Here is a 10979-nt window from a genome sequence, read left to right on the forward strand (position 1 = left end):
TTTTTTTGCCTGGTAGAAATATACTTCTGTGATGTTCCTTCAACTCCCACACATGCCCCTCCATGGCTGGCACATCTCCTAATTATTCCCATCCACTCCCTCCCATAGACCTTTTGTGTGTATATTTTGGCACACATTCTCTTGGTTCCGCCTAGTTCCTTTCTCCCTTTCTTTCTCTACCTCCCTCCCTCTCCCTTTCCCTCCTCACAGCTCTTAGGAAAATTTGTTAAACTATACACTCTTTATTATTAATGTACATTTATGAAAAATTCTTCACATATACAAAAGTGCATGGTTATAAAATCATCTCCATACAAAGATTGACTTCTTCCCTCTAACCCCACCCCTCCCCAGCCCTCCCACCCCCAGACATTAGCACATTACAGGACAGTGCTTAGAAAAACTGAGAGCTCTGTGGATCCAGCTCTCCGCCCAGTGCTGTGACAAACACAATAGTGATTTACAAAGGACCTTGTGACGCCCTCACTTCCCTTTTGCCTCTTCCTGGGGTGGGGAAGAGCAGACAATTTTCTCTGGCTTTAGGAAGATGTCCTTTTGAGGAATGGATTAAGATGTATCTTTTTACTCTTCTACTGCTGGAAAGGATGTCAGCACAGACACCTGTAGGGGAAAATGGAAGCTGCAGTTCTTCCCCCATGGTTGAAGACAAACACCTCTCTTGATCTGTTCAAATTTCATACATGTCCCTCCTTGAAAGGAGCCATGAACCTCTATAGCAACTCTGGAGACCTATTTCTGCAAAATTCCCTGGGAATTCCTCTAGGAATGGAGAAAGAGAGATGAGGGTTTGTCTGAGAGTGACCAGGGATAACTGGCCCAGAGTGGTATGATTCAGATATGAGGGCTCTTCTGAAAAGGAACTTTCTTGGCCCAAATCTTGACCAAGCTGAACTTTGATATCCTCTGGCCCAGCATGGAGGAAACTTCTGCAATGAGGGCAAGTCTCTGAGGGGCAGGAGAGAGCAGAGGGAAGCAGGGAGAAGTCAGGTTCTCATTGGGATGCCTCTGCCACAGATTTTTCTCCTTCTTTATTTTTTGAGCATCCAGTCCTGCCCTAAACCTGGTGGGATTCCATCTTAATCTATCAAACAATGTAATATTAGGTTGGTGCAAAAGTAATTGCGGTTTTTGCTATCACTTTTAATGGCAAAAACCTCAATTACTTTTGCACCAACCTAAATATGCCTATTTAGGCATGTTTACTTATGCATATTTAGCCACTCAGCCTATGGCTGAGTGCAGTATGTCAGAGAACTGAACCCAAATTCCAGAGAGATCTGTCCCACGTCAGCAGACAGCAGACATACAAGGAACCTCACAGACAGACATGCAATGCAGAGATACCCCATCACATACAGGTTAACCAGTTTGGACAATCTGAATGAAGCCTGTGGTCACCAGGGATGTGGGAGCAATTCCAATTAGGATTGCTAGATTATGTCTGGAAGCTTGCTTCTGATAGCTTGGATAAGATGATGGCAGTCCGGGAGAAGCAGGGAATTCCTTGGCAGTAGGGAGGTTGAATACTTTCCTTATTGTGCTCTAATAACTGAGGAACCTCTAGCAGCAGGAGAAACATCTCTCCTTTAAAAGCCATGTGTCCTGCTCAGAAGGGTTTGGCTTTGATGGAGACCAAATTGTCCCACTAGAAAGGACATTGATGTCAAGGGGGCATTTGGTGCTTTTCTGGTTCTAGTCCTATGCAAAAAAGCATGTGTCTTGAAATATATTAACTATATTTTGGTAAACAATAGTTCCTAGGAGGTTATTATAGTATTATGGTATCCCTCTATGGGAAACTTCTATTTTGTCAGGATTAAAGTTTCTAAAAGTTCCTCTCCAAGTATTTAGGTTGCTGGCCTGGCTTGTAGAGAACAGCTCGAGTTCACCATCCTTGGTCATCACAGAAGGAGAGAGCAGGGCACAGTTCTGCTTCGGATGTCACAGGGCCAGGGATTTGTCCCGGATGTTGTAAGCAAGATTCAGGGGACACGGGTTCAAGTACTTCAGGTCTAGCAGTTTCTGAAGACTCTTTTGCTTGACTAGCTCAGGGAAGCATGAGTGAGGGATGCCTTCCTGGAAGATGATATATTAACCTCCTTCATTCCTTTCAGGCTTTCCAGGAGGATAGGATGGTGGAATACTGCTGGAGCTTGGGACAAGGTAGGTGGAAAGCCCCTGTTTTAATTCTCCTCCTGGCCAGACTTCTCAGCATGTTGGACTGTGCCTTCATGTTCTTCTCCTAAACTGCAGAGGTTCTCACCTATAGCTTTCTTGCTCTCTTATTATCTCTTGCAACACACACAGCAGGGCTTGAGTAGGAGTGGTTAACACAACTTCCTCTCTTGATTCCCAAAGATCTTACTTTTCACATGACTGCCACCATGGCCACCCCTGCTGATGTTTTATTTACACATTGTGAAGCAGGAGTCTCCTATTCAGATATTACCTGTGTAGTCTCTGTTTCAGAGCCTGCAATTTGCCCTACCGTGAGCATAGTTCAATCTGTACAGCAGATGGGTTTGACTACCTTCTATTTAGCTGATCCACTAGCACATTCATGGATGCTGAATTCCAGGGCCCCACTGCCCAGCCCTCTGAGGCATTCTCTTCCCCAAGCACTTGGGAAAGCACTGGAAAGGGAACCGTGTTAGGGCTGAGTCCCAACCTTCTCACATAGGCAAGTCATACCCAACCTTGAGACTTTTTTTCTCCATCTGTAAAACAGGATTACTGATGTTTGATTTACCTCCTGCACAGGGTTGTGAAAAGTCAAGGAGAATGATGCAAAAATACTCATGAACTATCCAGTGCTGAACAAATAGAGGGCAGATAATGATGACACTGACGAAACTGACAAGGAAGACAATGATGATAATTGTGCTTTGCTCGTAAAGTTACTTGATTTTTGACTGACTGATTAGATGCAGTTTCCCTGAATGGAGCTGCCTACCGCTTTCCTCCTAGGGCTTATCCAGACAACCTTGGGTAAGTCACTCAACTCTCTAAGATTAATTCATCTGTCAAATGGGGACAATAAAAAACCACCAGGCAGTGTTGCTGCGACAATTGAAAGAAGTGAGTCAATAGATATAAAAGTGCCCGGAGGAGTGCCTGGACCTTATGAGGAACTCTGTCAGCTCTAGTTGAATTTGAATTTATATAACTCTAGAGGAAGTGGTGATGTTCTAAAACTTAGATGGGGCAGTAGAAAGAGCACGGACTTTATCGTGCTCATAGTGGCATGTGACTTCAACCTCTCTGAGCCTTAATTGCCTCATCCGTAAAATGGGAACAACAGCGTTCACCTCAAAAGATTTGTGTGTGTGTTAAAGGGAATGGTTTGTGGAGAGAGCTTCTCACAGTGCCTGATACTGGCAAGGGCTTAGTATTTAACAGCTCTCTCACCCTTATGCTTAACGTGGGTAAGTTGCTTAGAAGAAAATGCAAAGCCTCATATGGTCATAACTGTGCTGCCTTTGTCCCCTTTTAGCTCTGGGTACTGCCAGGTTACGGGTCTGTGGCCCACCGTGCACTTTCCTGGTGAGACCCTGTGGCATGAGCACTGTGGCAAGAACAGTCACACAATTAGGGTCCCCAGGTGCCAGGACTCTTGCTCCCCCAGTTGCTGGGCCTCCTGCCTCTCTCTTCTGAAGCCAAGCTTGAGTGAGAGGCAGGTGAAAGGGCATTGACAGTGTCCATCCTCAGCCTGCTGCCTGGGACCTCACCAACTGGTGACAATTGGTCATATGGGGGCAGTCACTGGGAGGTGGTCTCACCTGGTAGCTGCTGGTGGAAGGAGGCCAGGGGCTGGTATGGAGGTGTTCTTACTCCCTGGAGGCAGTGGCTGGCATTGCTGAGAGCTGACAGTTTTAGTGTCAGGAGGTGGGGGGTAGGTTTGAGTTCTGTGCCACACCCCCTGTATACAAGTAAGTGACCAGGAACTGTTCACTCTTCTCAACACAGCGCACTATGCATATTCTGGCCTCTGCCATTTGCAGACACCCTTCTTTGCCTACCTGACGAAGTAGATATTTTCTGATGACCCAGTTCACAAATCACACTAATCTTATAATTCTCATGGACATTGCTAGACACAGATGATGGCTCCTCCTTCTGGGCCTCCATAATGGCGTGCTCAGAGTCCTGACATATAGTCTTAAAGAGAATAGTTTTGGATCTCTCTCCTTGACCAGAGGGAAGTGCCTTGAGGGCAAGGACTGAGTCAATTCATCTGACGTTCCCAGTTCCTAGGGCACTGCCTGGCCCAAAGCAGATGCTCATACAAAGTGAGTGTCTCCCCCTTGCTTGAACCATGACTGAGGCAGCCAGGTCACCATGGAACCAGAGTGCGCAGTCAGGGAGGGCGTCTGGTGGCCAGTGGCTGTGGCGGTCAGCAGCATGGAGGGACGAGAGGCAGGCATGTCAGATCTCTTCCTCTTCACTGGCCTTACTCCAGCGGTGGCAGCAGTTGGCGGTGATGCCCAGGAGGAAGTTGGTGGCCACAGAGGCGATGGAGACCACGAAGCCCACGAATGCAATGAATAGGTAATCATCCAGGGTCAGGGTCAGGTGGCAGGCCTTGAAGCTCTCCTCAGTGAGTGAGAAGAGCGGGGCGCCCTCGACTTCAGGGGGGCCCCGGCACTCAGCCAGCTGAGAATCTGTAACACAGAAGTCAGGGAGGGTGAGGTACCCAGGGAGGGAGAGGGGATTGGAGAACCCCCCAACAACCGCTCGCTGGAAAAAGTAAGAAAGACATTCATTGCATTCACTGAGGTTCTTCCATGTGCCAAGAATTCTACTTATCTCCTTTTGTTCCCTCAACAACACTCAAGGCAAGGATTTTTTTTTTTTTTTTTTTTTTTGAGGCGGAGTCTCGCTCTGTCGCCCGGACTGGAGTGCAGTGGCCAGATCTCAGCTCACTGCAAGCTCCGCCTCCCGGGTTTACGCCATTCTCCTGCCTCAGCCTCCCGAGTAGCTGGGACTACAGGCGCCCGCCACCTCGCCCGGCTAGTTTTTGTATTTTTAGTAGAGACGGGGTTTCACCGTGTTAGCCAGGATGGTCTCGATCTCCTGACCTCGTGATCCGCCCGTCTCGGCCTCCCAAAGTGCTGGGATTACAGGCTTGAGCCACCGCGCCCGGCCAAGGCAAGGATTTTTATGCCTATTTCTATAGATGTGGAAAGTACTGTTTAAAAGTTTAGCAATTTGCTGAAAGTCATCTGGCTATGACCAGTGGTAGATCTGGGGACACTATCATCTCTTACAACAACCTCCCAGCTGGTTTCTGGGCTTCAGAAGGTGTCTGTCCTCAGCCTGCAGCCTGGGACCTCACCAGAAGCTGACAAACCATTTTAATACAGTCAGCTGGGTGGTTCTTTCAAACCTGATATCCTGCCATGCCTTCTCTATTTAAACCCTTCCCTGGATTCCTGTCTTTGAATGGAGCAAAAACCAAAGTGCTCCCCGTGGGCTCCAGGGACTCTTTCCCATCTCTTCCACTCTGTTCCTTATTTACTCTGCTCCAGCTACACACACTTCCTGGTCATCCTTCCGTAACCCCAGAGTATCCCCTCTTGAGGCGGGGAAGGGATGCTTTTGCATTTGTCCCTTTGGGAGGGAGCTTCTCCCCTCGATCTCTGCACAGCTCAGCTCCCCATTTCCTTTGGGACTTGGCTCAATGCCACATTATTAGTGAGGCCTTTCCTTAAGACTCTGAATAAAATAGCACCCCACTTCACCTCCCCCTGGGCTCCCTATCTTACCTGCTCTTCTCTGTAGTGTTGATCACTGCCTGAAAGTTTATTGGTTTATTTTCTGTCTTCTCCCCTTTCAATATAAGCCACTCCCATGGTATCTTTAGCATCGAAACAGTGTCCTGTCCATAGTAAGTGCTTGATGAATCTTTACAACATGAATATAAGACTCTGTCCAACTCCAAATCACTGGGCCTTTCCATACTTATGTGGCTTTTCTGGATACACAGAGTATAGGTTAAGAGTATGGGTTCTGGAGCTATTGGTCTAGTTTCAAATCCCCTCTTCACCCCTTGCTAGTTGCATGATTACGGGTAAGTTATTTAATCTCTCTGTGTCTTGACTTCTTCATCTGTCAAATGAGGATAATAACAGTATCTACTTCTTAGGGTTGTAGTGAGGATTCAGTGAGTTAACATATATGAATTATATGTTACATATTATTGTAATATATATACAATATATAACATATATTTCAATTATATGAATTATTATATTGGTTGTTTTCCCTAGACAGGTCATTGGGGGTCATATTCTGCAGTCAGGCTTCTGTAGGAGGGGGCTGCTTTTTCTGGTGGGGTTACTGTTATCTTCAGCATTGATGGTCTCATCTCATCCTTCTGGGGTTGCTTTTATGAGTGCATGATGGCTGTCAATGGTCTTCTCTCACTCTGCCTGGGAAGTAAAGGTAGTGTGCAGGTGACACTCTTGCCATGCAGCATTAGGCACCAGCTTTTGAGCAGCCAATCATTCTTTTGTTTAGTGGATAAATATTAATCAAGCTCTTACCTTGGGTAAGTCTTTTTTTTTTTTTTTTTGTGGTCTTTCTGGCTCTCATGCTCTGCCTCTATAATAAGGGGCCACTATAAAAAGGGGATAATCCAGCCAGGCGCAGTGACTCACGCCTGTAATCCCAGCATTTTGGGAGGCCAAGGCGGGTGGATCATGAGGTCAAGAGATTCAGACCATCCTGGCCAACATGGTGAAACCCCGTCTCTACTAAAAATACAAACATTAGCTGGGTGTGGTGGTGCACACCTGTAGTCCCAGCTACTTGGGAGGCTGAGGCAGGAGAATTGCTTGAACCTGGGAGGTGGAGGTTGCAGTGAGCTGAGATCGCACCACTGCACTTCAGCCTGGGTGACAGAGTGAGACTCGGTCTCAAAAAAAAAAAAAAAAAAAAAAAAAAGAGGATAATCCAATCTAAATTTTCTGAGAGTCAATATGAAGACATTTTCTAAATTACGTGTTGTATAAATGCTATGTATTCATTCTGCAGTTTTTGAGGGCAAGGAATTAAATGATGGATTTGGATTGATCCTTTTAAGAATTGAATCAGAAGCAATATCCTTGGAAATGGGGAGTCAGCTTTGGAAGAAGGACACAACCTTCCCCAAATCCCAGGTTGAGTAATCCCTGTAGGCTGTGAACACAGGATCCGTGTCCTGCCCAGGCCAGGATCCTGTCTGGGGTTGACTCGCATGAGCTCTCCTCTGGAAACCCGAAGATGCTGAACTCTAAAGTCTGTTATGTGGGTGAAGTGGGTAGTGGTGAGACAGTGAGATGCGGAATGTGGTAACACTCGTATGGACCAGCCAGAGGAGCCCCTGACAGCCGTGGGTGGGACCGCACAGGATGCAGGATGGGAACGTGGAGGCTGACAAAACCCCCTGGTATGTCAAGGCACCAGTCTTAAAGTCATGCTGTATCCCAGGGGCTTGCTTATTATGGCTCTCTTTGTTCAGTTTTTCCACAAACCATGGGTAACAGTGGAGTTCCATGAAGAAAAAGGGAGAAAGCAGCTGAAAAGGACCTAAAGAGAAGAGCATCCCTAGTTCTGCCTCCACTAGCAAGGTTTCGTCCTTAAGGAGAAGCACCCTGCTGCATATGACCTGGTGTAAAGTGTGTTCAGTGGAGGAACAGGGAACCTGGCTTTCCAGCTAGACCTGCTTGCTTCCTTATCATGGGCCTGTGGACAGCCACTGTCCCCCTCTGGAGCTCAGGTTCCTCACCTGTACTGCCGTATGTGTGAGCCTACACTAATGAAATCTTGGACCCCTCTCCTGCTTGCTGGAAGTCTGAGCTTCTGCAGAGCAGCAGGGACCTCAGAGATCACAGAAAAGGAGTCCCTGGGTGTGATGGAAGCTTAGTGTTTCCGGTGCCCTTTCTGTTATTAGTGCACAGGAGAGAGAGGGAAGGCGCGGCCTCGGCCGAGGTTGAGCAAGTGAGGAGATTGCTCCAGGCAGCCTCCCCCTCCTGCCCTCCACCATCGCCCCATCCCAGTCCCCAGCTATTTTAGTGCCAGAGAATTTCCTCCTACAGCTCTGTGGAAACACTGGAATCGTGACCCACAGCCCTCTCCAAACTATTTTGGTCTTGGGCTCCCCACTCAGTCCTCCTCTCCCTTTTACTGCATTCAGCATTGCTGCTTCTCAACATGTGCTGAGCTCACGTTCTGGGAAAGCCCCTGGGGTAGGGCCATCAGCTACTACTTCTGAGTGCTTGTGCCAAGCCTTGGTATTGTCACACAGGAGAGCTGGTGGCTAGGGCCGCAGCTGAACATTACCTGCCTCTGGGTCAGGCTCAGATGCCACTGGGTTGGGACGCCCATCAAACCTGTGGGATTCGGGCTCCTTCAGGCCCCAGTCTACCCTCCAGTTGGGATTGGCTGGTTGAGTTGCTGCATCTCAGTCTTCCTCTCAGCTCCCTACCTTGTGCCCAGAGTTTACGCTGCTCAGGGCCTTGAGTTTGAGGAAGGCCAGGTTCTCATAGCTGAGGTCCAGGTCATGGAGCTACATGATGAGGTCCTGGAACTCTACTGCAGCCCTTTGGCCAGTCCAGGACTCAGATTCTGACTCTTCTGGCAGGCCAGAACCTGACTCTTCAGGATCTAGTCAGGGAGATTGCCAGGACTCAAATCCTGGCTTCAACACTTAGCAGCTATGTAACTTCCAACAAGCTACTGAACCTCTCTGTGCCTCAGCTTCCTCCTCTGTAGAGCGGCAACCTCATTAGTGTTCTTCTGGGGATAGGAAGAGATAGGTAAAGCTGCTTAAGAAAGGGCCTGGTAAATAGCAAGTACTAAGGTTCAAGTTCCTCCTGGAACATGTTGGCTGTCACGCAACTTAAGCTGTGGTAGCTCTGTTGAGATTGTGTTAGCCATTACTATTTATACGAGAGTTTCCAACACTTGGAATGCTAAAAAAGCAGTCTGGTAGAATAGAACAGGGCTTAGAAGTCAAATAAATCTAGGTTTTATTCATGGTCCTGCCACTTTTTAATTTTTTCATTTGTATTTTTTTCATGCCCATGCCACTTTCTAAGTGCGTGATTCCTGTCAAGCCTTTTTATTGTTCTAAATCTCAACTTCTTCACCTGGAAAATGGGTATAATCAAAATGGGGGTCTCATGAGATAATGGAGGCCAAGATCTTAGGTCATGGTGAAAGCTCAAGAAGAACCACCAACGATGTGCTATTCTCACTTGTCTACTATCCGTCTGCCTCATTAGGTCATGAGCACCACAGTGGTGAGGGACATCTATTTCATGAATGAATGGGCATTGCATGCATTGGAAGGATTCTACAAACAACCTGTTGGCAGAGCTGGTGTACAAAGAGGCAAGCCCACATTAGAAAACACAGTAGGTGCTTTCCGGCTTGAAGTCCCTCCCTTTTCTTTGGAGCCTTTGCTTCCATTGAGGCAAGCCCTCCCCCTGTTGGCTGCCCCGTCCTACCCCTCCATTACCTGCTGTACAGCGCTGGATCCGGTTTCGCAGCCACTTCAGAAGGGGCTCCATGGTGCAGCCACACACCCAGGGATTGCCGCCGATCTGCAAGGTCACCAGCCCCGGTAGGCCCTCAAGAGCCTCCAGGCTGAGGAAGGCCAGGCCCCCATAGCTGAGGTCCAGGTCTCGGAGCTGCACGAGGCCCTGGAAGGCCTGGGGGTGCACCCTCCGCAGCCAGGGGTTGTGGCTCAGGTCGATGTGGACCAGTCCATGGGCCTCCTGAAACATGTCAGCTGGCACGTGGCTGAAGTTGTTGTAGCTCAGATCCAAATGTGCCAAGCGCTTGGCATGAAGGAAGAGGCCCCGGGGCAGTTCCATTAAGGAGTTGTTGCGCAAATCCAGCACCCGGAGCTCCATGTAGCATGTGAGGTAGCCAGGCGGCACCGCTGTGATGCGGTTGTGGGCCAGGCTGAGGTTTTGGGTGTCCATTGGCAGGTCTGGGGGCACGGAGAATAGCCGCTGGCTGCTGCAATCCACCACCTGGTTACGGCATGTGCAAAGGACTGGGCAGCTGGTGCCAGCATCCGAGTGCATCAACCCGGCTGCCAAGAGGAGGGAGACCAGCAGCATTGCCGGGTGGGGTGGCCCGGGCCAGGGAAGCTGGGCCCAAGTGTCACCCATCTTAGGCAGCTGGCAACAGCAGTGCTGGAGGGAGCCCATGAGGACTGTGTCCATGGAATCGAGAGTCTGTGACACAGGAAGGCAGTTACATCTGGGGCCAGAGTCTGTGAAGGTGGAGCTTCTGAGCATGTGGTATCATGGCTAGAGACTTTCCCAGGAGCCTCTGAGCACCAGAGGGCTTCCTGAGATCCACGGGAGGTCCCCTTCCGGAGCCTAGGGGGCGAGACACCCAGTTGAGGTCTCCCAGGGTCTGGAATGATGATCAAAACCTGAGAAAGGGAGGGGACAAGGAGGGGGCTGGGTCAGCTGCCAGCAGGTCCTGGAAGAGTTCCTGCAGATCTTTTGTGTCTCTCTCACCCATGCCTGCTGGATGTTTCCTCCTGGTGCTGTGTCTGGGAGGGAGGGGCTGAAGGAGATCAAAGGTGCCCTTTAAAGACCCCTGGCACTTCTTCTGAGAAAACTTAAGTCCTGTCCCACGTCTGGGACTGATTAGGAAGCCAGGGTTGCACCTGGGTCTCCAGTGTTGAAGGTCTCAGTGGCCATTTGTCCTGGTGGCCTGGTGGGCTGGAGTCCAAGGGGGTCCCAGGGTGGGTGTTTTGGGAAGAGGACCCGGGAGGAAATGAGTCTCCATGAGTCTCCTAAAAGTCTGAGAGTCCTCAGCCTCAGTGGCTGCTGGAATCCCCAGGGAGCCTCTTTTTTTTCCAAAGAGAGGAGGACCCCAGGTGATGCCCACTGTCTGGGCCTCCAGGGCCAGAAGAAGCCATGAGTCCTGAAGATGCAGGCTGAGGGTCAGCT

General features: G+C 49.1%; 1 protein-coding gene across 1 annotated transcript; it reads right to left on the reverse strand.

Annotated features, from left to right (window-relative positions):
- Positions 1–222: 222 nt before the first annotated feature.
- LRRC55 (leucine rich repeat containing 55) lies at positions 223–10460 on the reverse strand. The gene is made up of 2 exons (XM_010353417.2): positions 9524–10460; positions 223–4682 (listed from the first exon to the last, which is right to left on the reverse strand). The coding sequence occupies exons 1-2, from the start codon at positions 10311–10313 to the stop codon at positions 4447–4449; spliced, it is 1026 nt and encodes a 341-aa protein (XP_010351719.1). The 5' UTR covers positions 10314–10460; the 3' UTR covers positions 223–4446.
- Between the last annotated feature and the right edge of the window lie 519 nt (positions 10461–10979).

The sequence above is a fragment of the Rhinopithecus roxellana genome, chromosome 15, assembly GCF_007565055.1.
Source record: "Rhinopithecus roxellana isolate Shanxi Qingling chromosome 15, ASM756505v1, whole genome shotgun sequence".
Taxonomy (NCBI): domain Eukaryota; kingdom Metazoa; phylum Chordata; class Mammalia; order Primates; family Cercopithecidae; genus Rhinopithecus; species Rhinopithecus roxellana.

Excerpts from the sequence above, each read along its gene's own strand:
- LRRC55 (XM_010353417.2), bottom strand. The coding sequence starts at position 10,313 with ATGCTCAGAAGCTCCACCTTCACAGACTCTGGCCCCAGATGTAACTGC. Across the intron at positions 4,683-9,523 it reads GATCCAGCGCTGTACAGCAG|ATTCTCAGCTGGCTGAGTGC; the intron begins GTAATGGAGGGG and ends TCTGTGTTACAG.